This window comes from Lutra lutra, chromosome 3, assembly GCF_902655055.1.
Source record: "Lutra lutra chromosome 3, mLutLut1.2, whole genome shotgun sequence".
In the NCBI taxonomy this organism is placed as follows: Eukaryota; Metazoa; Chordata; class Mammalia; order Carnivora; family Mustelidae; genus Lutra; species Lutra lutra.
This window is the reverse complement of record NC_062280.1, coordinates 169,231,729-169,253,124: the sequence shown is the minus strand read 5'-3', so window position 1 is coordinate 169,253,124 and position 21,396 is coordinate 169,231,729. Positions and strand designations below refer to the sequence as shown.

At 40.9% G+C, this 21,396-nt stretch overlaps 1 protein-coding gene across 14 annotated transcripts in view; it reads right to left on the bottom strand.

Annotated features, from left to right (window-relative positions):
• LMO7 (LIM domain 7) overlaps positions 1 to 21,396 on the bottom strand; it is a 130,932-nt gene that overhangs the window by 28,945 nt on the left and 80,591 nt on the right. For 6 of the 14 annotated variants that reach the window (XM_047720144.1, XM_047720145.1, XM_047720143.1 and 3 more), the window contains 8 exons: positions 20,856 to 21,134; positions 20,371 to 20,574; positions 18,774 to 19,493; positions 17,766 to 17,795; positions 10,440 to 10,557; positions 8,194 to 8,336; positions 6,484 to 6,916; positions 4,272 to 4,580 (listed from right to left, as the gene is read on the bottom strand). In XM_047720144.1, the coding sequence (XP_047576100.1) occupies positions 4,272 to 4,580; positions 6,484 to 6,916; positions 8,194 to 8,336; positions 10,440 to 10,557; positions 17,766 to 17,795; positions 18,774 to 19,493; positions 20,371 to 20,574; positions 20,856 to 21,134 (2,236 nt within the window). Of the gene's footprint in view, positions 1 to 4,271; positions 4,581 to 6,483; positions 6,917 to 8,193; positions 8,337 to 10,439; positions 10,558 to 17,765; positions 17,796 to 18,773; positions 19,494 to 19,786; positions 20,259 to 20,370; positions 20,575 to 20,855; positions 21,135 to 21,396 lie in introns of those variants that run through there. The other 8 variants (XM_047720147.1, XM_047720150.1, XM_047720151.1 and 5 more) reach the window with 4 other exon arrangements.

Sequence of the window (21,396 nt, the reverse complement as noted above, 5' to 3'; positions counted from 1 at the left end):
GGCCTAAGCACTTAACCAGCCCAGGGCAAGTTATGTAACTTTCAAATCTCAAGTATTTCATTTGAAAATGTGGGGATAATACTACCTACTGTGAAAGGTTACTGGGGGGATTAAGTGAAACACTTAAGAAGTGCCAAGGTACGCCCCGGCCACCGCATAATTACTTTCTGTTCCGCGTGGAAACAATGCTACACATGACATATATGCTGGTTAAGCAGTTTCCAGGTCAACTCAAGAAAGTCCTATTTAACACTCACATACTTAACTCTGCAGCCCTGAGAACACAGCATTCAAGACACACGCTCAGATCCAGGTACTGTGCTAACAGTGATGGGGACAGGCTTGCTTCCTGTCCTCCCGGAGAGGGGAATCTAGACAAGTTGTGGGGCAGGGGGGGATGTGACACAGTTAGCCCTGGATGCTACTCAAAAGGGGCACCAGACCAGGGCAGGTTTGGCGATTGAGAAGTTGACATGTAAAAAGCTTCCTTCCTTACATTTCTCTCATCTAGCTTCTGGGGAGCACTTTTAAAAAAAAATCTGGGGCAGAGGTTCTGCAATGGGGATTTGGATGAAGTGTGAGAGAAGAGGGCTCTGACAAGACAGAAAAGGAAACAAAACCCTGTCGATGAGACCAATCAGGGGACTAATCATCAAAGCCACATCTGTGAGGCAGATAGAGGAGGATGAAGAGCTCAGGGGTCACACTCTTCCCTTGCCTTGGGGTCACCTTCACGAGTGCCCTGGCAGCCTGGATCAGAAAAAGAGTGAGGAAAAGAAGCAGTATCACAAGAGAAGTAGGGGAGAAAAGGGAATGGGAAGAACTGAAACCCCACCTGGGCAATGGAGATGGGAAAGAAATTTCTGTGGGCAGATTTTAAATGAGGTTGTATTAAGTTCCTTCCTTCATTAAGCCTTCCCTTCTTAATGGCACGAACCACCTTATGACCACAGTTCTGTAAGAGGCTCCTAACCAGTTTCTGCCCCTCAGACTTTGTTTCCTTAAAATAATTCTACGTAACAGCAAAGCGCTTAAGTCATAAAATATGCCTTAATCGTAACACTCCCACATTAATGAGCCTATGAGGACCTAAATTACCTGCCAGAAAAGTTCATACTGCAGTTTGGTGATCAAGGCCTTGAATACAATTCAAGTTAGTGAACAAAAGCACCAACTATGTGTAAAGGCTATGGAGGGTACAAAGAATACCAGTGAAGGAGAATGAACATTTGGAATAAGGAATCCAGCAAATGAAACTTTCACCAAGGGTGAAAAGTTCAATTCCAACTAGGAGAAGAAGAGGTCTTGATTCACAAAGAAAGTGACCCTCCTGGGCTTTGAGAGAGCAGGACAACTTCACAAGACAAACATGGGTGAAATGAGCATTTTCGAATCTGGGAACATAAGAACAAGTCTCTGTGATGTGTTAAGAACGTGGACAAGGTGTTTAAGAAAAAGCAAGCAGTGCCATGTGGCTCGATCACCTACTTTGAATTCTTTTTTCCATGACATAGTGTGGTACAGGCGACCTTGAGTCAGAGTGCCTGGTTACAAATCCTGACCACCACTCAGGACCCTGTATGGTCTTGGACAAGTGACATGACTGCTTGTGTTTCAATTTCCACAACAGCAAAACAGGGACACAAGGGTCCCTGAGGACTAAGAAACGGCCTGAGAAACCTGGTTGGCCCATGGCCGAAGCTCAGTAGGCAGTGGTTACAGCGCTCCAAAGGGACCTCGGGACCAGTGCGGAGGGGCCAGAGTGCTCCCCTGAGGGCTGTAAACCTCACTGAACAGACCACAGAGTGCCACCAGAGGCCATGGAGCCCAGAAATGACCAAGTGTAGCCTGACTTCATGCAAATCAACCTAACACAGGCTTGCAGGGATCGCACAGACAGGTGACAATTTATAAAGTGTTCTCACTGCTGGGAAAGGACCCTGAGAATGAGGCTGGTGGAAGCAGGGACAGAAAAGAAGACTGCCGTGGGAGATTCTGGAGGAGGAAATGAAAGGATATTACTGGCAAAAGGATGAGGTAAGACGTAGAAGAAAGACCCGAAGAACACTTACCAAGCTCCCAAACATCTAGATGTTTGCCCACATACTACTTTTTATTCTTCTATTCTCTGAACACATAAATGATAGAGTGTGGCCAAACACTTGGAAGAGCGTTACAAACACGCTTGACTTATTTGTGACGGGCTGTCTGTACACTCGCAGCCCTGTTCCCGAGGTAGTAAGCTCCTTCTCAGTGATAAGAGCAGGTGATGCTACCTGAGCAGCAGCGCTGTCCACAGGGGCGGAGGGGACACGCCAAGCCACACAGAGTTGGGCAAGTCACCGTGTGAGCTGTACGTATGTGCAAGAATTCCAACCGCTGGACTCAGCAAAGCCTGATTTTGCTTGGTAGGACGCCATGCCAGGTTTGGAGACAAAGGAGCATAAATCCATTAATGATGAAACCTGAAACCATGCCACGTTAATTCAGGTCCTCCCGAACTCCAGCAACCTGGAACACACCCAGCACCACACTTGCCTCTTTTTCTTAATCCGCGGATACGGGTGTCAGCGCCAGCCTGAGGGTGTCCTACCACCGAATGCACAATAGGCTGTAAGGCTGTTTTGTTAGGTTTGCTATTTGAAAACGTGAAGGCAAACACACAAGTCCATAAAAACAAAAGACACCTTGCTTCTGCTTTTATTACTCACCCACTGGTCGCTTATGCTCTCCAAGTATACCATAGGCTACCGTTCTCATCCACTGAAATTCAGGGTGCTAATTACAGATTTCCAATTCTTTAAAAACGAAGCAAAAAAATTTACGCCTAATGATTCTAGCAAGCTGAAGAGATCACTTTTGGATACGTGCTTGTAAATATGCATGGGAACAACGAAGAAATGTACCTCCATGTTAACAAAGGTCATCTCTAAAAGATGGGATTACCCATCCTTTCTGTCATGCACCCTTTCCTGCATTCCCAAATTTTCTCAAGCACGAAGTACTTCACAATCAGAAATAAATTCTTAAGCTTGTAATGCTTTTCTGTAGCAAATATGCCATATCAACTTAGTGACATAGTTCTTTCATGAATATAATTTAGGCCAAGTTATATACTTGGTACTATGCCTTGGAAGACACACACACCTTGGTGATAAGGCAGCAGAGAATGCCTGACTAAGCCAGAGAACCAAAGGAGCTCCTCCATGCTACAGGGTTCATACAGCTACCAAACTGCTTAACAAAGGTGTTTGGGGGTTTTGGGGGGGGCTTTGGTTTTTTGTTTTTTTTTTTTTTTAAGAAAAGCTTTCCATTCTCTAGACAAGCAATGACTTTTAGCTTACATATAAAACATACTACATTCATTACCTAGCAATTCTCCTAAAAGTGATCTATGGTGATTTTAAGTAGGAAAAACTACAAATGCCTCCACCCCGTCCCCATCATTCTTCTTCTGATAGTACATTTTGTTTAGACTCCAAACATTAAGGAATATAACTGTCACATTGTAACGAGGCCTCAATATTCCCATTAAGATACAAGAAAAGTATTAAAAGTCACGGAAAGGTTGTGGTGCCTGGGTGGCTCAGTCGGTTAAGCATTTAACTTCTTGGTTTCAGCTCAGGTCATGATCTCACAGGTCATGGGATCCAATCCTGTACAGGACTCCCTGCTTGGGTCGGGGCGGGGGGGCAGGGGGGGTGGTAGTTTACTTGAAAGATTCTCTCTCTCCCCTCCCCTTTGCCCCTCCCCCCCACGTGCTTGCTCACAGGCTCAAGCTCTCTCTCTCTCAAATAAACAAATAAAAGTCATGAGAAGGTTAATATGATAGGAAAGAAAGGCCACGTCCCTAGAGGCCAGCACCTAGCATGTGTACCCGTTTCCCCTTGTGGTCAGTTAACCTCACTTACCTGTTAGACCTGAATCTGTAACCTCCCAGGTGATCCCAACACCTGAACCAGGGACCACTGACCACGAGGGCTATAAGACAACAGTTGCTGAACTGAGGAATAGAGAGGAAAAAAAACAGCCAAACCCTGAAGAGATTGGTCCAAAAAGCCTCAATACACACACAACACAAGGGTTATCTGGACCTACAAACGGAGAGGTGGAAGAGGCCTACTTCTTCTAAGATATGCTAAAAACCAAAGGCCACATCATTTTGGACACCATCAACCCAGATAATAATGCCCAGAAGTTAGAAGCACCATTTCCAGGTTTCAATACTGAAGTTTCTGAGCTTGGGGGACAGGCAGCCTTCCCAAACTCACCTGTGATCTTGAGTCCTCCATTTGTGGTGAGCTTCCCCCTTCTCCAAACTCAGACGTTAAATCGGGGCCAGATGTGGAAGACAGTGTGGCTCTGGAAGTGTCAGCCTGGTCCTGGGAAAGGGATGAGAAGGAGGGTGTAGGGGACGGCAGCCCTGTCACACCTTCTCCCACCTCAGCTCTCTCTCTCTCGCTGGACTTGCTGGAAACGAGCTGGCTTAGGTCAGGTCTCTGCACAGAGGTGCTGACCAGACTGTTCTGAGTTCTCTTAGCATCTTCTACATTTCCGTTATACTTCCAAGAGTCATCCATCTAAAAAGGAAAATACCATTTCAAGGTTGGTATCATTAGATTTCTGTTTAAAAAACATGTATACTTTAAAACTATGAAAGTAACATATCTCCCACAGCATCTATGACTAAAAGCTCGGAGCACATTCATTCCTGCTCACAGATAGGCACATATGTAGTGAGAAGGGGATTCGTTTTTTACAAAGTGATGATATCATGAACATACTGCTGAAACTTGCTTTGCTCATTTAAATCACCCTGGTAGGTCAATAGACAGATCTCTAGACTAGCCTTTTAATTGCTGAATGCTCCATGGTATGGATGTCTACAATTTATTCATTTGATATGCATTCAGCGTTGTTTCAAGTGTTCTGTAACCACCAAAAACACTACAAATACCCACATACTTTTATAATTGCAATATTTATTTTTATAGATTCCCAAATGTAAACTCGCTGGACCAAAGGATATTTCAGATGTAATACATGTACTATTTTAAAAAGTAATATATAAATTTTATATATATTTATCTTCTCGAAAAAAAACTGTATCAATGCACTCCCAAAGGAATGTAGAAATATGGCTATTTCTCTGCATCCTTGCCAACACTAGACATTTTCAGTATTTTGAGTGTTTGTCAATCTGATGTGTAAAAAGCTATACACCTCATTCTTGCTCTCACGAGGCTGAACATGTTTCAGTGTGTGCTATGTTATCAAACTTTTGAACTCTCTCTTCCTTAAATTGGCTACTCGTTTTTTTTTTTTAATTTTTTTAAGATTTTATTTATTTATTTGACACAGAGAGAGAGAGAGAGAGAGAGAGAGTAAGAGACAGAGCACAAGCAGGGGGAGTGGCAGAGAGGCAGGCAGAGGGAAAGGGAGAAGCAGGCTCCCTGCTGAGCAAGGAGCCCGATGTGGGGCTCGATCCCAGGACCCTGGGACCATGACCTGAGCTGAAGGCAGACGCTTAACTGACTGAGCCACCCAGGTGCTCCGGCTACTCATTTCTATATCCATTATTCTACTCCTTATCTTTTTTCCTATCAATCTGTAGGAACATGTGAAATCCTAGTGATATTAAACTTACATCCAGAATTTATCTTACTATATTTTTCTGAGTAAGTTGTCTTTTGACTGTTTAACTAATGAGCCATATATATTTGATTTTTTTTTATGCTGCCAAATATATCTCTATTTTATTTACTATAATGAATAGGACTTCTCTGGCTAGTTTAGGGAGGTTTTCCTTACCTTGAATATTTTTTCAAGTTTTTTCTTAGATTTTAGGATACTTTACTGGCAGGAGTAAAAATAAATCTGAACATTGACCTTAACACTCTCCTGCAATGCCCTCACCGTCAACTACATAATACTGCTTCATTCTCAGGGCAAATGTTTCCAATTTCTCTATTCTTAAAAATCCCAATATAAATAGAACCATGAGATACATTTTAATAACCACTTTCAAGCATATCAAGTTCTAATAAAGCAGGTAATCACAGAAAAATAGAAAGTTGTACCTAAGGCACCTGAAAATATTTAGGTTAAACCACGCAAAATTGCTGTTTTGTAGGTCAAAAAGAACTACTAGCATCTTCATATGGTTTAGCCTAATACCTTACAAAAGCTTTATTTGAGAAAACACAACACTGAAACATGTTCTGCCTTAGAAAGCAGCTTATTCGTTCTTTAAAATACATCAGGCCTTACTTTCATTAAATGTCAAATTTAACCAGTTCCACAGACTTGTTCTACTTTAAGCATTAAACATCTATTGAATCTAGATCAGCTGACACAAAATGGCCCTATACATAAGTTATGCATATTTTCTATATCAAGTAGAGGTAAATCAAACTTCTACACAAGTTCCCCAACATTTTGCTCTTGAGAACAGACTAAATAACCTGGGAACATATTTTTTACCGTGTAGGATCTTGGGAGTGATGAGATTCCCCTTGCCTGAGAGCCAAAAGGTCTCGGTGTGACCACAGATGTTAACCTGGCTGTATCAGTTTTCTGGTAACTTCTGGGGAGAGAGGCTGAAACTCGAGTCGACTCTCTTTGTGTCGTCAGTGAAGGCTGAGAGGACAAAGAGTCTGGGACTTGTTCTTTGATGGGGCTTTTAGAAGGAAGGTGAACGCCAGCGGCCGCAGCATCTTCTCTTTTTGCAAACGTCGTGGAATCTTGTTTAGGAATTTCTGTAGAATATGCTGTTCCCTTCTCTTCTACTCTCTCACTCTGGTAACTTGCTTCTGACATGGTCAGTGTAGGGGAAAGCATCTCTTCATGCAATATGTCATCAGAAGAATGCAACCTCCTCCTCAAGGTAACTGTGGACGTTTGATTTCGGGATTCCCTTAGCAAGAAGAAGCACACCACAACACCAAGTTACGCATGTGACACACCGAGGTGGAGAGACAGAGGTCACTTGGGCAGTAACATATAACGGACTAAAAATAAAAAGGCTACTGACATCACACAATAACCAACATGGTATTAACAGAATAGGAGTATAAGTACAGGTAATTTTTTTTTTTTAGTGCCACACTAAAAGACTGTAGGAACTAGATTCTTTTTTTTTTTTTTTTTCTTAAACTGGCTCTCAAATACCTCGGTGGGATTTTTTAATTGTAAAGAGATGTTAATGAGAAAATGAGGATACTTGAATAAGGGAACATTCACAAAGTTTTACCTACAAGTTTATCGATCTTCCCAAATAGCATACTATAAGTATAACTGATTGTCCGACAACCAGTTTGAACCTTCCAAAGGTGTGGATTCCTTTATAGGGCTGGGAGCTTTTTTTCCTGTATATGATTTTAAATAATTTAGTAAAAACAAAAGACCACAGAAGACTTAGACTTCAGTTAAGATCAAGTTAGTAGATGATTTCATACAGCTTGATAGGACTTGCATGGACAATTATTACAAATTAAAGACACCACTCATATTTATAGAGAAGCCCATGACACATCCAACCTCACTGCAACCTTTCACCAGGGAATACCTCATAAGTGAATGAAACTGTGCTTACCATTTGCTTCTAAGGCACAAAGCAGCTTTGTTTAACTTCACCTGACAGCACATTTCCTCTTTGACATTATCCTTAAAGCATATTTGCCTTCCCCCAACCTATACATATTCCAGGGTTTCTCATAGTAACTGCTCTACAGGAAAGTTTACAATGGACCTTTATCCTGTTATGTCGGAATGCCAAAAATAAACCCCTTACGTTTGTGTTTATATCATCTTCCTTTAAAACAGAATTTTAATCGCACCACTAAAACATGAAAAGGAACTTGATATTTTACACAATTTAAATGAGTGGGAGCTGGTTTTACGTGGCCATTCCATTCCTAAATTCATCTTAAAAGGAGAAAAGGTAGTTTATTTTCTGCACCAAAGATGGCCAACACCACCCAATACTGCACTTGAATATACAACGTAAAAATCAAGAATGCACACCTATATCAAGCACCCATTTTTTTTTGTTAATCCAAGTCACTATTTATTACAGCAATACTTCACTTTCTCATTGCACAGCAAATCCTGTTTGCTTATGGTTTAATACTGGTATCCTACCCTTACATAAAATATGGATTTCTAACACTAGGAATTCTTCAGCTTTATTACCTGTCCTGTAGCATTTCCTTAAACATCTTAGAGCTTCTCTCAGACTTCTCGAGTGCCTGCTTTTCGATTTCTTCCCTCTCTTCCTTTTTCTTCTGCAGATCTGAAGTGTAGCTTTTTCGACGATCTTTCCATTTTGCAAGGTCCTACAGAAGAAAATCACATCAACGCAGGCACACCTGAATTTCCACACACCCTCTCCGGCAGTGAGAGTGAGCCAGGGTGTCCCATTACATCGCTGAAACCGTTCACTCCAACTTGATGCCAAGGTGGCCTAATTCTGCTTTTTATAGCTGGCGTTTCTGTACCAACCTTTATCTCACGTGTCTGTCGAAAAAACCTGACCTAATAAGATAGACCCCATTACTGTTCTCCTGCCTCCCTGCCCATTTCACAATGCATGCTAAATGCCTGTGATTGGGTGTCCGGCCAGAAAGATCGGGAAGTGTTTCAACTTCATTTTTACCTTACTCCAATAACCTGGCTGCTGTGTGAAATGTCATATTTCACTAGTACAGGTGGAACAGAGATAGGATTGTAATGGTGAAGCGTAAACGCACACTCTATCTTTCATTTAACATACGCCGCACTGGATCCCTACTTTGAGGCAGAGGACCACAAACACGCAGACGCGTACAATGTGGGTTCCCTCAAGGAACTCTTGGTCTGGAAAAGAAAGGGACTTGTAAATAAAGGTTCAACAATGATGGGACAGCATCCCAACAATGTGATGGGACAGCACAGAATGGTGGGGGTCTGAAGGAGAGACAGTGGACAACTCTACCTCTGGCAGGGGAGGGCAGAGTTTGAAAAAGGATTTCCTGGGGAGGTCAGGCTTGAGGATAAGATTTTAAAGCAGGTATACTCCACCTAACAACAGGGCAATAAGGAAGATCCCATAGGAAAAGTGGAGCTGTTTCCCATATTCCCAGGAACAGTCTTTAACCTAGCTGGGTGACCCCAGGACAAGCAACCTGATTTTGCTTTTAAATGAGCCCTAGCAGCCTAAGCTGGTTGTGACACTCAAGGGTTTAAGACATTTTGGATGGTGCAGACTTTTCTAGGTCTCCAAAATGGAGAAATGCCATGCTAAGAACCTCTAGTGGGATTCCAATGCAAAGAGAGGCACATCCAGGATCTCAGACTAAACTAGTCCTGTTTCATACCCTTAAGAGTTGACAGAGCCATTCCTGCTTAAGAACAGCCTGAAGCCAGTAAGAACCACTTCTTTTTGTTCCAAAAGGAACAAAAGCAGTGTGTGTTTAGTCCTACAGGATAATCAGCATGTATTTTCAACTGCATTAACAGATAACGCCTCAATATTTATTTTCACACCAAAACTGTCCCCATGTATCTGGGCAAAGTGACACTGAATTACTGTTTCTTGATCATTAACTCAAGTTCCCAACTAAAAGAGACACCGAAATTGAGAATGCAGCCAAGGCAGGAGATTCTTCATTTCATAGACTTTAATCTCTCTGAAAATGAAGATTTACCATCCTTGGCCCTTTTGTTCATCCTAACACTCTACTCTTCCCATAAAGTTATCCTCAAACTCCTTCGGGTTTGCTCTGTATATATTATCTATTGTGTTTCTAGACACTCCTTTGGTTTGTAACAATTACCCCTTTCAAAAAAGGTCAAGCTTTTTCCCTGCAGGGACAAAGCTAAATATTAAGTCTGTGTCCATATAAACATCTGGATATAAATCAGCCCTATGAAAACATCTCATTTTGATTCATATCAGACAATTACTTTTCTAGCCAAAATATTACGCCTAGTTATATTTATTTCTCCCCAAATCTGTATTAACTCTAAGAACCCCCTTCATCACTCCCTGCTAATGCCCAGACTGTTCTGGAACCCCTCCTCCTCTAAACTTTGAATTAAGTCTTTTCCCTTCATAAGCTTCAATAACAGTCATACCCCCAAATTCAACTGACCACAGCACAGGAACAGATTAACTGCACTGTAAGGAAGCAGATTCACATTTTTGAGAACTCAGAAAATATGAGAAAATAAATATCCTACCATATTTTACACAGTGGCCTTTAAAATAGGCAACAGTGATAGGCCAGAAAGGGATACAAGTCTTTTCAAAGGAAGCTGATTGCGTTTTCTGTAGAACTGCATTCTGTAGGAAGGAAAATCATCTCAAGTATACTGATCTTCTTGTAAAAGACGCAAGGAGGAGTCCAACAAGAAGACTCTCCCCCAGCCTTCCCTTCTCCCAGTAAAAAAGTACTCACATCTTGCCACTTCTGATCCTGTTCTTTTAATTGTGATTTTATTTTCTGCATCTCCTCGTAACGCAGCTGACGCAAGTTCTGAACATCCTCCGCGCTGACATCACTCATGGACTTACTCCTAGGACAAAAATATCCATGGTAACCAAGGGTCACATGACCAGATTTAGGGTTAAACTGGAAAGCTGGGCTGTTGTTTGGAAATTCCATCTAAATTTCTGCTGTACTACCTAGACATTTTTGTGATATTATCACAGAAATAGCACTACAGAGATAAATGGTGTTTTTCCAAAACGCAGAAACAAGAGCCTAGCACTCACGTGTGAATTCTTTCACAAAATGGCTAAATGAGCCCTCTATGAGTCTGAAAGAAATAATTCAATGTTCATATTTGGAGTGGTCCATGCATGAAAGGCTTACTTCAGAAAGAAATATTTACTAGAATCATCTGTAGGTTTCTATCTTCCCCAAAGATCATCTTTTAAGGTCTGGGTGCCTTTTCTGGGCACTTATTAAATAATTTAATGACTACCTGATAGTTTCTCCTCAAGTTCATTACCATGAATAAACGTGTTACTACTTCTCAAGGATTCTTAAAATCCAGCCACCACCACACTAGACATATTCTCAAAGCACAAACAAACCATGGGTAGTTTCTAATAGCCAGTTATAATGGAATGACCTCCACAGCCCTCTGTTTTATTAAGGCAGAGTGCATGTCACCTAATGTGTGATCCTGTCATGAGTATGTACTGAGGATTAGCTCTCAGAGAGCTCAATCTAGAGTAGAACCAATGAGCAGAGTGCAGCGTTAGACAAGAGGCACCCAGAAGGGATGGTCAATTGCACTAGAGATTAGAGTAGTAGGCATGGGGTAGTCCAATATGAATACTAGAGAGCAGGCACGAATGAAAGAGAGCTTTTCAAAGTGGGGTACCCAAAATGTGCTTTCCTATAGAACTTTCATAATGCACTGTGGATTTTATTTCATTGTAACAGACTCCACTTTTATTTAAGTAAGTTATTTAAGTAACTTTACATTTCCTTCTTGGACCTTTAAATTTCACCCTCCCAAGAGTTTGCTATCACCATGTTTCTTTTATGACACACTTGCCCTTAGCTAGCTCAAGAATTCAATGGGCCTCTATGCAAATGATTCCCAATCCACAACCCCTGGCCAGGCCCTACCTTGACTCAATTCCAATTACTTGTTGAATAAATATCTGCATGGATATCCCCTAGGCACCTCAGTTGTAAAAGGACCAACTGAAATAATATCTAAGAAGGGTTTTGTAAACTATAACTCACTAAACACATGGTTATTGTTGATGTAGCCAAACTCAATCTTGTCCCCAAACCTGCTTTTCTGCCTGTGGCTGTTAATGGTGTAACCTGCTTCCAATCATCCACATGATGTGGATGTGAAACCTAAGAGCCATTTTTCACCTTTGCCTCTCCCTTCTCCCTACTTTCAATTAGTTATCAAGTCCTCTTATTCAGTGTCTTTTTCTTTCCACTTCTTTTGCCAACACCCTAGATCAGAACACAGTCAACTCTTACCTAGACCTTTAAAGTAGCTTAAATTATCACCCAGGCTCCAGGTCTAGTGAACCGGTCTTCAACTGTTCCAATATGAAAGCCCTTCATCAGTATATATACCTTTTTAAATGCCACTCATTCCTCAGGATCCCAGATACATTAAGCACTGGATGGGTATGTATAACTTTCTATTCATTCTCCACTTGAAAGTCTAACAGACCACTCGAACTTGACTTATCATAGACCAAAAACATGATTATTCACCCATAACATACTCATCAATGAAATTCAACTCCATCCTCCAGATTACAGGCCAAAAATCTTGGAGTCATCCTAGATGCCTCTCTTTTTCTTATACATCATAACTGATCCCACCAGTAAACACTGTCAGTCTACTATCTAATTCTACCTAGGACACAACCACTTCTCACCACGTCTACCATTACCACCCTGATCCAAGCCATCGTATCTCCCACATGGATTATTACAATAATCAGTCTTCCTGCTTCTACCCCTTCCTGCTCAACAGTGTATGCTTAAAGCACAACCAGAGGGATCTTCTCAAAAATGCACTCAGATCGTGACATCTCTGTACTGTGCACCCACCAGTTTCTTTCCATTTCACACAAGTTAAAAGCAGATTCTTCCAAGACCTAGGACATTACCTGGATCCTGCCCACCTCTCTCAGCTCATCTCCCATCATGCTCCCCTTCACTCACACTGCTCCAGCCAACTGGTTTCCTTGCATATACCCAACCTCCTGCTCTTCTACTGACTCTTCAACCAATCATATGGCTTATCTCTTCCAGTCATTTGCTTGGACATTACCTCAGTGTTTCCCTCCCAGACCACCCTACACAAAAGAGCAAATGCCCCTCTCCTTTGGCCACCTTATCCCTCACCCTTTCTCTCCATAGCATTTATTGCCATTTGAAATGTTTATTGACACATCACCTGCCTTATCCTATAAGATTACAAAGCAGGAATTTTGTCTCCCGTATCACCTCAGCCTAGAAGAGTGCCCAGCCCATGGTAGGTGTTGATAAATGTGTTGATCTAGAGAATATTCTACCACTTTGATAATAATTCCTACCTCTTCTATGCCAAAAATGGTCTGGTCTATCTTTCCACTCCTCTAATGCTTTAGCTATACCTTTCTCCTAGCATTATCATTCAGCATTACAGGATAGTGTGTGTGTGTGTGTGTGTGTGTGTGTGTGTGTGTGTGTTTGCGTGCACGTGCACGCGTGCTTAGTTTAGCTCCCTCACAAGTCCACATGTCATTTGGAGAAAAACCCATTAACACATAACAAGGCATGTAGGATACATGCATTTAACACCTGTGGCAAGAATGAGGTATGTTTTTATCATACTTAATCAAGGAAAATAAACTCAAAGTGTTTCTTTTTGTGTGTGTAGGATAAATCAGGATTTCCTCCCCAATGTTTTGTAAGAAAAGCTTTGTAGGATTTATTGAAGAGTATTAAGGAATTACACATAAAATATATATCAAGTTATATACTGGATCTTTAAAAATATATACCTAACTAGGTATGACTATATATAAACCTGACTTATGTGATTTTGAAAATATAAATTAAGCTATAACTGCAAAGAATGAGACTTTTTGTGCTCGGATTTTAACAGACTTCCTAAAAAGAGGGAAGAGAATATTTTTCAGGACCAAGGCATGAGAATAATCTGGATACCCAACACATAAGATTTCATAAGTTCCAGGACAAACACGGAAATGCTAATATTTTAATAATCTTTTGGTAGGAGGGAAGGCTGATAGTCTCGGCTGGCCCAGACACATCCACGCACGCTCTATTAGCTCTCACCCTCCTGCACTATAAAATCTTAACACAGTCCTTTTCAGAGAACATGTTCACCATGAACAGAGGCTACATTGTCCTCCTGAGAGCTCAGAGCACAGAGCCGGGCACCTAGGAGGAGATCCCCAGTGTGAACCAAGGGAGCCAAACACAGTCCAGAGCAGACTAATCCCTGCCGTCAGACAGGAATGGGAGTTCCCTTTGTTCCTAAGGGTGTAAAGTTACCTAAAGAAAGCCTGGGCACATTCCATTCAGGCTGAACCAAGCACTGGGGACCCTGCTGAGGCTTCCAAGCCTGGTAGTGGCACCAATCTGTATCCCAACCTAACATCACTTAGCTTCTCTGAGCCTCAGGTCCTCGTCTTCTAAGCAAGGAAGGGATTGTTGTAAGAAAAGGAGGAAGGTTACACCGCGTGTATTTTAATAACCATCAGTGCTACACACCAACTATTCTTGTGAAGGCAAACATGACTGCATGGGATCTCTTGAACAAAACTCCCAAAACAGCTTCAGACTAGCGAGGTCACCCCAGGCCACATTGATAAAATCTAGAAATTTCTAAGTACAGAAGTCTTTCAGCCAGATCATGAAGAATTCTTTCCTTCCTTATCAGAATTACCAGTATAACATTAAACTCCTGAGGGCTTACTGTGTGCCAGTCACACTGCCAACTGGTCTACCTGGGTTAGCTCATTAAATGATGCCCTCATCCGGTTCTCCCACTCACTAGCTCTACGTCCTCGGGAAAGCTGCAATATCTGTGTCTCTTTCTTCAGGTACCTGCAATGCATCTAATACCTACTGTCTGCCTCACAGACTAGAGATAATCTAAGAAGTAAGGGATCAGAAAGGACCAACGTGTAGAAAATGTCCTAAATATAAAATCACTGATTGCTTTAAAGAGCAGGTAGAAATTCCATGATACTAAGTCTGGGGTCCCCGGAGTCCTGAACTTTCAGGGGAAGATAGCGATATACTTATTTATGCATTTTTTAATATATTTTCATTAGGTACTGTAGGAATTCTCTAAAGCATAATCAGTATTAAAACCTGGATAATAGGCTCTAGAGTGACTACAAACTACTATGATAATATAAGAAACTTTTCATTTATAGGTTTACGGTCTAAATCAGGTTTTCCCTATAGCAGCTCTATTGATATTTTGGGGGTAGAAAATTACTTATCATAGGGGGCTGTCCTGTGTCTTGCAGGACAATTTAGTGGCATCCCAGGATACAAAAGCACCAGATTGCTAGTAGCAAACCCCCATCCCCAACCCACCCAGTGTAACAATGTCTATGGATATTGCTGAATGTCCACTAGGGGATATTGCTGAATGTCCGCTAGGGACAAGACCCCCAGAAACTCCCATCTACTTTATTTGCCCCCTCCTTTTTGTTATTTTAGGTATCCTCACAGTTCTACAGAATTTTTTGGCCAAAACCCACACAGGAAATGTACATCTCTTAGTTGTCTCTGGTTACAGCTTTACCTTCAATCAGTTTTTATTTCCTGTTGATCCTGGCAGAAGATTGAATGGCTTAGTCCTATTACGAGGACTAAATTATAACGACATGCCCTTCCAACAACTTTGTCATTCATAGCTTCTGCCAAGAGGCATCATAACCATGTTTTCCACTGTCACGGAACCATACAGACAAATCCATGCAACACAAAAAGCGCATGTGACAAAATACCACATATAAAGCATCATATTAAAAATAAACAGAGTGACAGATGTTAAAGGCCAGTAAAAAGCAAGCCCAAAATGAATAAGCTAAGACTTCAAGAGGTAATATGCGCTCCACTTTTGCCTGGTCCTTAACCAAAAAAGAAAGCATTCACGTTACAGGCAGTCATTTTTCAATCACAGGATGTTAAGCAATAAAGATTTTCCAGGTAAGTATTCTGAGCTTGAAAATGGAAAGGATGTCCAAGAAATATCATTAAGATATATCACTTGTTTCCTGTTATATGAACCTGTCTAGAAATTGGAAATAAGTTCTAGATGAAATGCCTATACTCAATCCAACTTTTTGTTTTCATTGCAGCAAATTGGTTTAAGAAAACCATTGCTAACTGATAGAACACTGAAAAAAAATGTCCACATAAAAGGTATTGATGACAAGTGGTATAAAACGCATTTTAGTTTTCTGAAGACATTTTCGCTTTACTCTCCATTATCTGACAAGTCATGCATTACTTCTCAGTCTCAGTTTACAGACAGCTTTATTTGTGTTACCGTGGCACTACACTAGAAGGGGGACCAGGCTTTAAAACAAATACTGTACTACGCAAGCAACAATCTGGAAATAGTCTACAGAAGGTATTTGCTGCTGCCAGCTAGAGCCAGAAAGCTCTCTAGCTTTCTGAACTTGGCATTTGGGTTCCTCTTCTGTCTTCTTAGCCCAGTCAGACGGGGCACATCCCTCCGGAGGAACAGAGGGAGTCACAGAAATAGCTGTGCGTGCTCACGTTCCCAGATCCCATGCCTGTACTCGGTATACTTCCATCCTCTTTCAGAAAAACAAGCTGCTGCCATTATCAGGTCTTATTAGCAATGAAAATTCTGGAAGTTTTCATTCAAAATGCTCAAAGCTGCAAAGACTTTTCATTCGTTAAAACAGCTTTCCCGTGATGAATTGAAATGAGCAGATGCTTAAGCGCCATGCTGTCAAGCACCTCGGTTCACCCTCACCAAAGAGAAAGCTTTAAGCCCTGAGGAGCTGGAAAGGGAATAATGTGCCTTTGCATGGCACATTGAAAGCATGCTGGGAGACTGATTTTTTAAAATCAGTCGCTGAGAAGTACTTGCAATTAGTTGCCCGTGACTCAGTTACACCTTTGATACCTAGAATGGTTATACGGCTTCAAATAGTAATTTTAGTAAGTTCCAAGACTTCTGCACTTCAAAAATTATGCAATCCTATCAAAACTAAAGATTCTTAGAAATGACATAAATCTCAGTGGGGGAAGATACTTAGTTGCAAAGGCTTAGGCAGATTTAAATATTTGACATACTTAAATTTTCTTCTTGTTCAAAAACTATTAACAATTAGATTCACGAAGTCACAGAAAGTCTGATGGAAAATATTAAAATGCATTCACCTGGTTATTCTGCACTAAGAATGAATGATTTACAGTGTGAAGTAAAAAGTAAAAATATGGTAGCATTTGCTTTTAACTCTCTGTTACTTTAGAAATGGGAAACATTTCCAGAAATTTTTAAAAGATTTTAATTTTTGCAGTTTTGGGAAGCTGATTTTGGCTTTGTGACACAGCCATATTATAACTTTTTATTCTAATCAGGAATCATGAAAATGTTTCCAAACTCTACTAAGGAAAAATTAATGTTATTCCTCATCCCAGTTAATAAAGCTCCCCCCAAAATAGGAGTATAGATAATGCCAACTGTATGAAATCCAACTTCAAAGTGAATGCTAGCATTCCTTTTCCATCATAGATTTTCTAAAATGTCCTAAAATAACTTTATTTGGAAAAGTAAGATAAAATAGAATAAAAGAGCTTTATTTGGGCTTCAACAGGCAGAAGTGACAATTTTGGTCTTTGTAGCAATCAAATACAAAATTAAATATACCCAATCTTAGGCAAGTAATTGTGTTACTTTTATTCAACTCCTTGAATTAAAAAAAAAAAAAAAAAGGAAAAAAGGAAAAGGAAAAGAATGGGGGGGGGGAAAAAGACCTGAATTTTAAACTTCTAATAAAAAAACCTACAGTAGTCACATAGCACTGCATGCACTGTGCACTTGGGCACAGAGATATTACCGTTAGGTTGCAGAATTAAGAAAAAATTTCCCATTTTTAAAAATTACATGCACAGCACACAGCGTCCCCATTTAGTGACATGCCAAAATAGAAGTGCAGTGACATTTTACACAAAGGACAAACAATACACAGATTTTTTTTTTTTACTGTGAACTAAAAAACTTACCCATTCTCACCATAAATCTTTTGAAAGAGTCTAAGAAATCAGAAAACCAAAAATTAAAAGTCACTTTTCAGTTTTGTTACTCTCTTAAATGTTCAATATCTTTACGATCCTAACTAGAGATGGACAAATCTCAAAAGGTTTTATCACCTTCTTGATAATGTCTCAATTTCTAATTGATCTCATATCTCAAGGAATCAAATTAAGCGAGATAAAGAGTTTCCTAATTTACCTTGAACCAACAAATCCATAACAAGGAGCTTCCTGTTGCCAGGAATAGAAGTTAGATGTGGATCTACTGATTTTAATCAACCTTGTATTTGTCCATCCCAAAGTTCAACAAGCTGAACATCAAAATGGCAAGTTGCACAACACATAAATGCAGACACATTATTATCAAAATGGCCATAATTGCATATAGGTAAAATGTAGTAGACAGCAAATAACATTCATGCATTTTAATAAGGTTTGCGCTGAATTTTAAACTATAAATTTAAAAAGTCATATATTGATAGGCCAAGGAACCTAGGTCAAAACCAAAAATCATAATTAAGTTAAATGAAATTTGCAATGCCATATTTTAAGGGAAATGTTTACACATAAATCATACATTCCAAAATATGAGAAACACAGAAAACTAAACTACAACCAGACTGGTTCAGAAAAGCCTGGACATGAGAATATAAAGTCGGTAAACATGGCTGGAAAACATTTTCCGGAAACATCATGTTGCTGATAGTATCATAGTCTTCCTTGAGGCCAAAGGCAAGGTTTGTGTCTACACGTTTTAAAACAGGCCTCAAATAGTTGAATTAGAGTTGTGCAAATATGGAATTGCACTTTTTCCAAGAAATCACTACAGGTTTCTCACAACAATATAAATCTTTAAAGGATGCTTCAAAATGGCTCGTGACATGCAGAGTTGGGCGATACAATGCCACTTTCTCACACAGGAAAAGTTACACAAGACCATCCATGACAAGCAAAATCCTTTCAGAAACACACTCTGACCTCTCGACCATCAGCCGTTTCCTGTGCCTAAGTCTGCTGGCCTCCCGGATGGCCTCCCACTTCCGGAGGTCCGCCTCACTGCAGGGACCAGGGGTGAAACTGACAGGAGGCACAGTCGTCCCCAGTTGCCAAGACTGGATCTTGCGAGTCAACATGTCATCTTTCTTCTGCCTGTAGGAAGGCACTAATACTCTACAGCTCTTCCTTTTTTCTTTGGGTGGGCGCGTCCTTTCAAGTACACAGAGGAATTTTGCTTGAATTTCTGGAGGAAGAGTCCAGGGTTCGGGGAAAGGGACCGGTTGGTATCTATCTGGGGCCCCTGATAGAGGCACCTCTTTTTTCTGTGCTGGGATTCGGCGAACAATCATATCATCTTTTTCTAGATCTGGAAGTACAAGTTCACCTTCTCTACACTGCAGAATTATATCTCGCTCTACAGGATCATCTTGCTCGGAAAACCTTCTAAAGTCTTCAAAAGCCCGGAGAACATATGGATTTGCATGGAAAGCTCCAGTCTTTCTGACAAAGAAATCATCATTCTCTAAGTCAGGATCAAGGGTTGACATCTCAAGGTCATCTCTTTTATACCCCGGTGCAGAAGAGAGATTCTTTCTGCGTGTTATGAGCCTTGGGCCAGCAGTGGGATCAATTTTGATATTTGTTTCAGAAGATAAGATGTCATCAGAGTATGTTTGGAGTGCCTGAAGTAATAAAAACTGACTGAAGCACAGAAAAGAAAAAGGAAGGGAGAATCTTATTAAGTTTAGGTTGAAAAGGTAATTAGGCAGCAGAGCAACTAGCCCGTTACCATGGGTGAATTATTTTAGGGTACCATGGGAGAGATTCTTGCTTGGAAGAAAGACTAGCCTTTAACGCCATCACCCGTGACCTTCTTGGATACCATTTAAAGAAGCAAATGCAGAGTGTACTTCTTGGCAATGGTGGGCACCAGCCAGGTCAACTGATGGGGCTAGAACGTAGACAGAGCGCACTTGCCTCTCTGTCGTACATACATTTGCTTTCTCCCTTCCCTTATTCTGTTAGCCACGGTGATGTAGTCCCCATCCCAGAGAAGCAGCAACAATCTTGATGAGATCAAAGAGTTGGTCATCAAGCACTTTATGCAATCAGGTAGTCAGCAGAATTTAAAAAAGAAAAGAAAAGAAAATGCTGTGAACCTTTCGAAAAGACCCTGATGAATCTTTTCTTTGCCTTTTCCCACAAGACTGGCAGGCCCTGGTGTTTATCTAAAAGTTATTTCCTTTCTCCACATCTCCACACAGAACACAACCATATACTAAGTTCAACTTCCACAAAAGCTTTTTAGAAATAGTTTTCCAAAAGATTTGACTATGCCCCACATAACTATGTACTATCTTGTACATCATTGCACTGAAGAATATTTAACTTTATAAACTTCCAAGCTTATGTGCTCCCACAGAAAGCAATGCGTCATACAATAGGCTTTTGTGCTAAATATTATGAATGAGGTGTCAGGATCCAGTGCGTCACGGTCAGAGATTAATGGAGCAGCAGCAGCTGGCGCAGGGGTCCCAGGCCAGACTCAAGGCAGGCAGGCTCATGCACACAGATACACCTGGGCTCCTCGGAGGCACTGCCGCTTCTCCTGGCTGCATGGGTGTCCCGGGAGGTCCTGGCCCCTTTGGTAGCCAATTCCAGCAGGAGTGAACGTCTTTGGCAGCTGCTGTCTAGCCTATGTTTTGCTTTTTGGATTCTACTAAAAAAGGAGGAGCTTCTGTCCGAGCCCAAATCCTCATCCTCAGAATCTGAATTCCTCCTACTGTAGAATGATGCAGAGAAAGGAGGGAGGGAAGGAGAAAGAGTTGGAGAAAACTACAACTACTGAAAATCCTGTCATGCAGAAGGCTTTTTAAGATCCAGGTCCTAAGGTTTAAATTTAAACAGCATTTTTTTTTTTTTTTTTGCAGTTACAGAGGTTCTATAGGTATTGAAGAGAAAAGTAACCTTTCTCTCTCTCTCTCCTAAGCAGCACACATAGAATGCACCTAGCCAGGGTGCTGAAGGAACACTAGGACAACAGAAACGTGCACAGAGACAAACCTGAATCCCTGAAATTCTTTATACCATGGTCTGTAAGTTTCTCTTTTTATTCTTTTCCAGTTCACATCTTCTGGGATCCAACATTTGGGAAGAAACTGATCAAAAGCATTCCCTGGGTTTGGCATGACTGGACTTAGCTTTCGCACATAAAGATCATCCTTGATGGTGTTGGGCAAGCTTGTCTTTTCTTCTTCCACTTCCAAGTAACAAGAGGACTTTGAAGCTTCTTGTACTCTTGGCCAGTTCTCCACATTTCTGCCCCAAGTTCTCCTCTCGTTACTGTTCAAAACATCCAACTGGTTAAGATACCAAATGACAATTTGTGACACAGAACAAAAAGGCATGCTTTTTGGCTCACAGAGTTTATGCCACTGGATGGGACAAATTAGTTGCCACTCTCATCATTATAGTTCCTAGAACAAAGTTAAGGCATTATAACGGCATCTCATTTTAATTAGAGAATAACTTGATACACAAGGGCCAAAGATAATTATGAGATGTGTTAAAAAGAGACAAACTGCAAACAACCTGGGGTGTTATG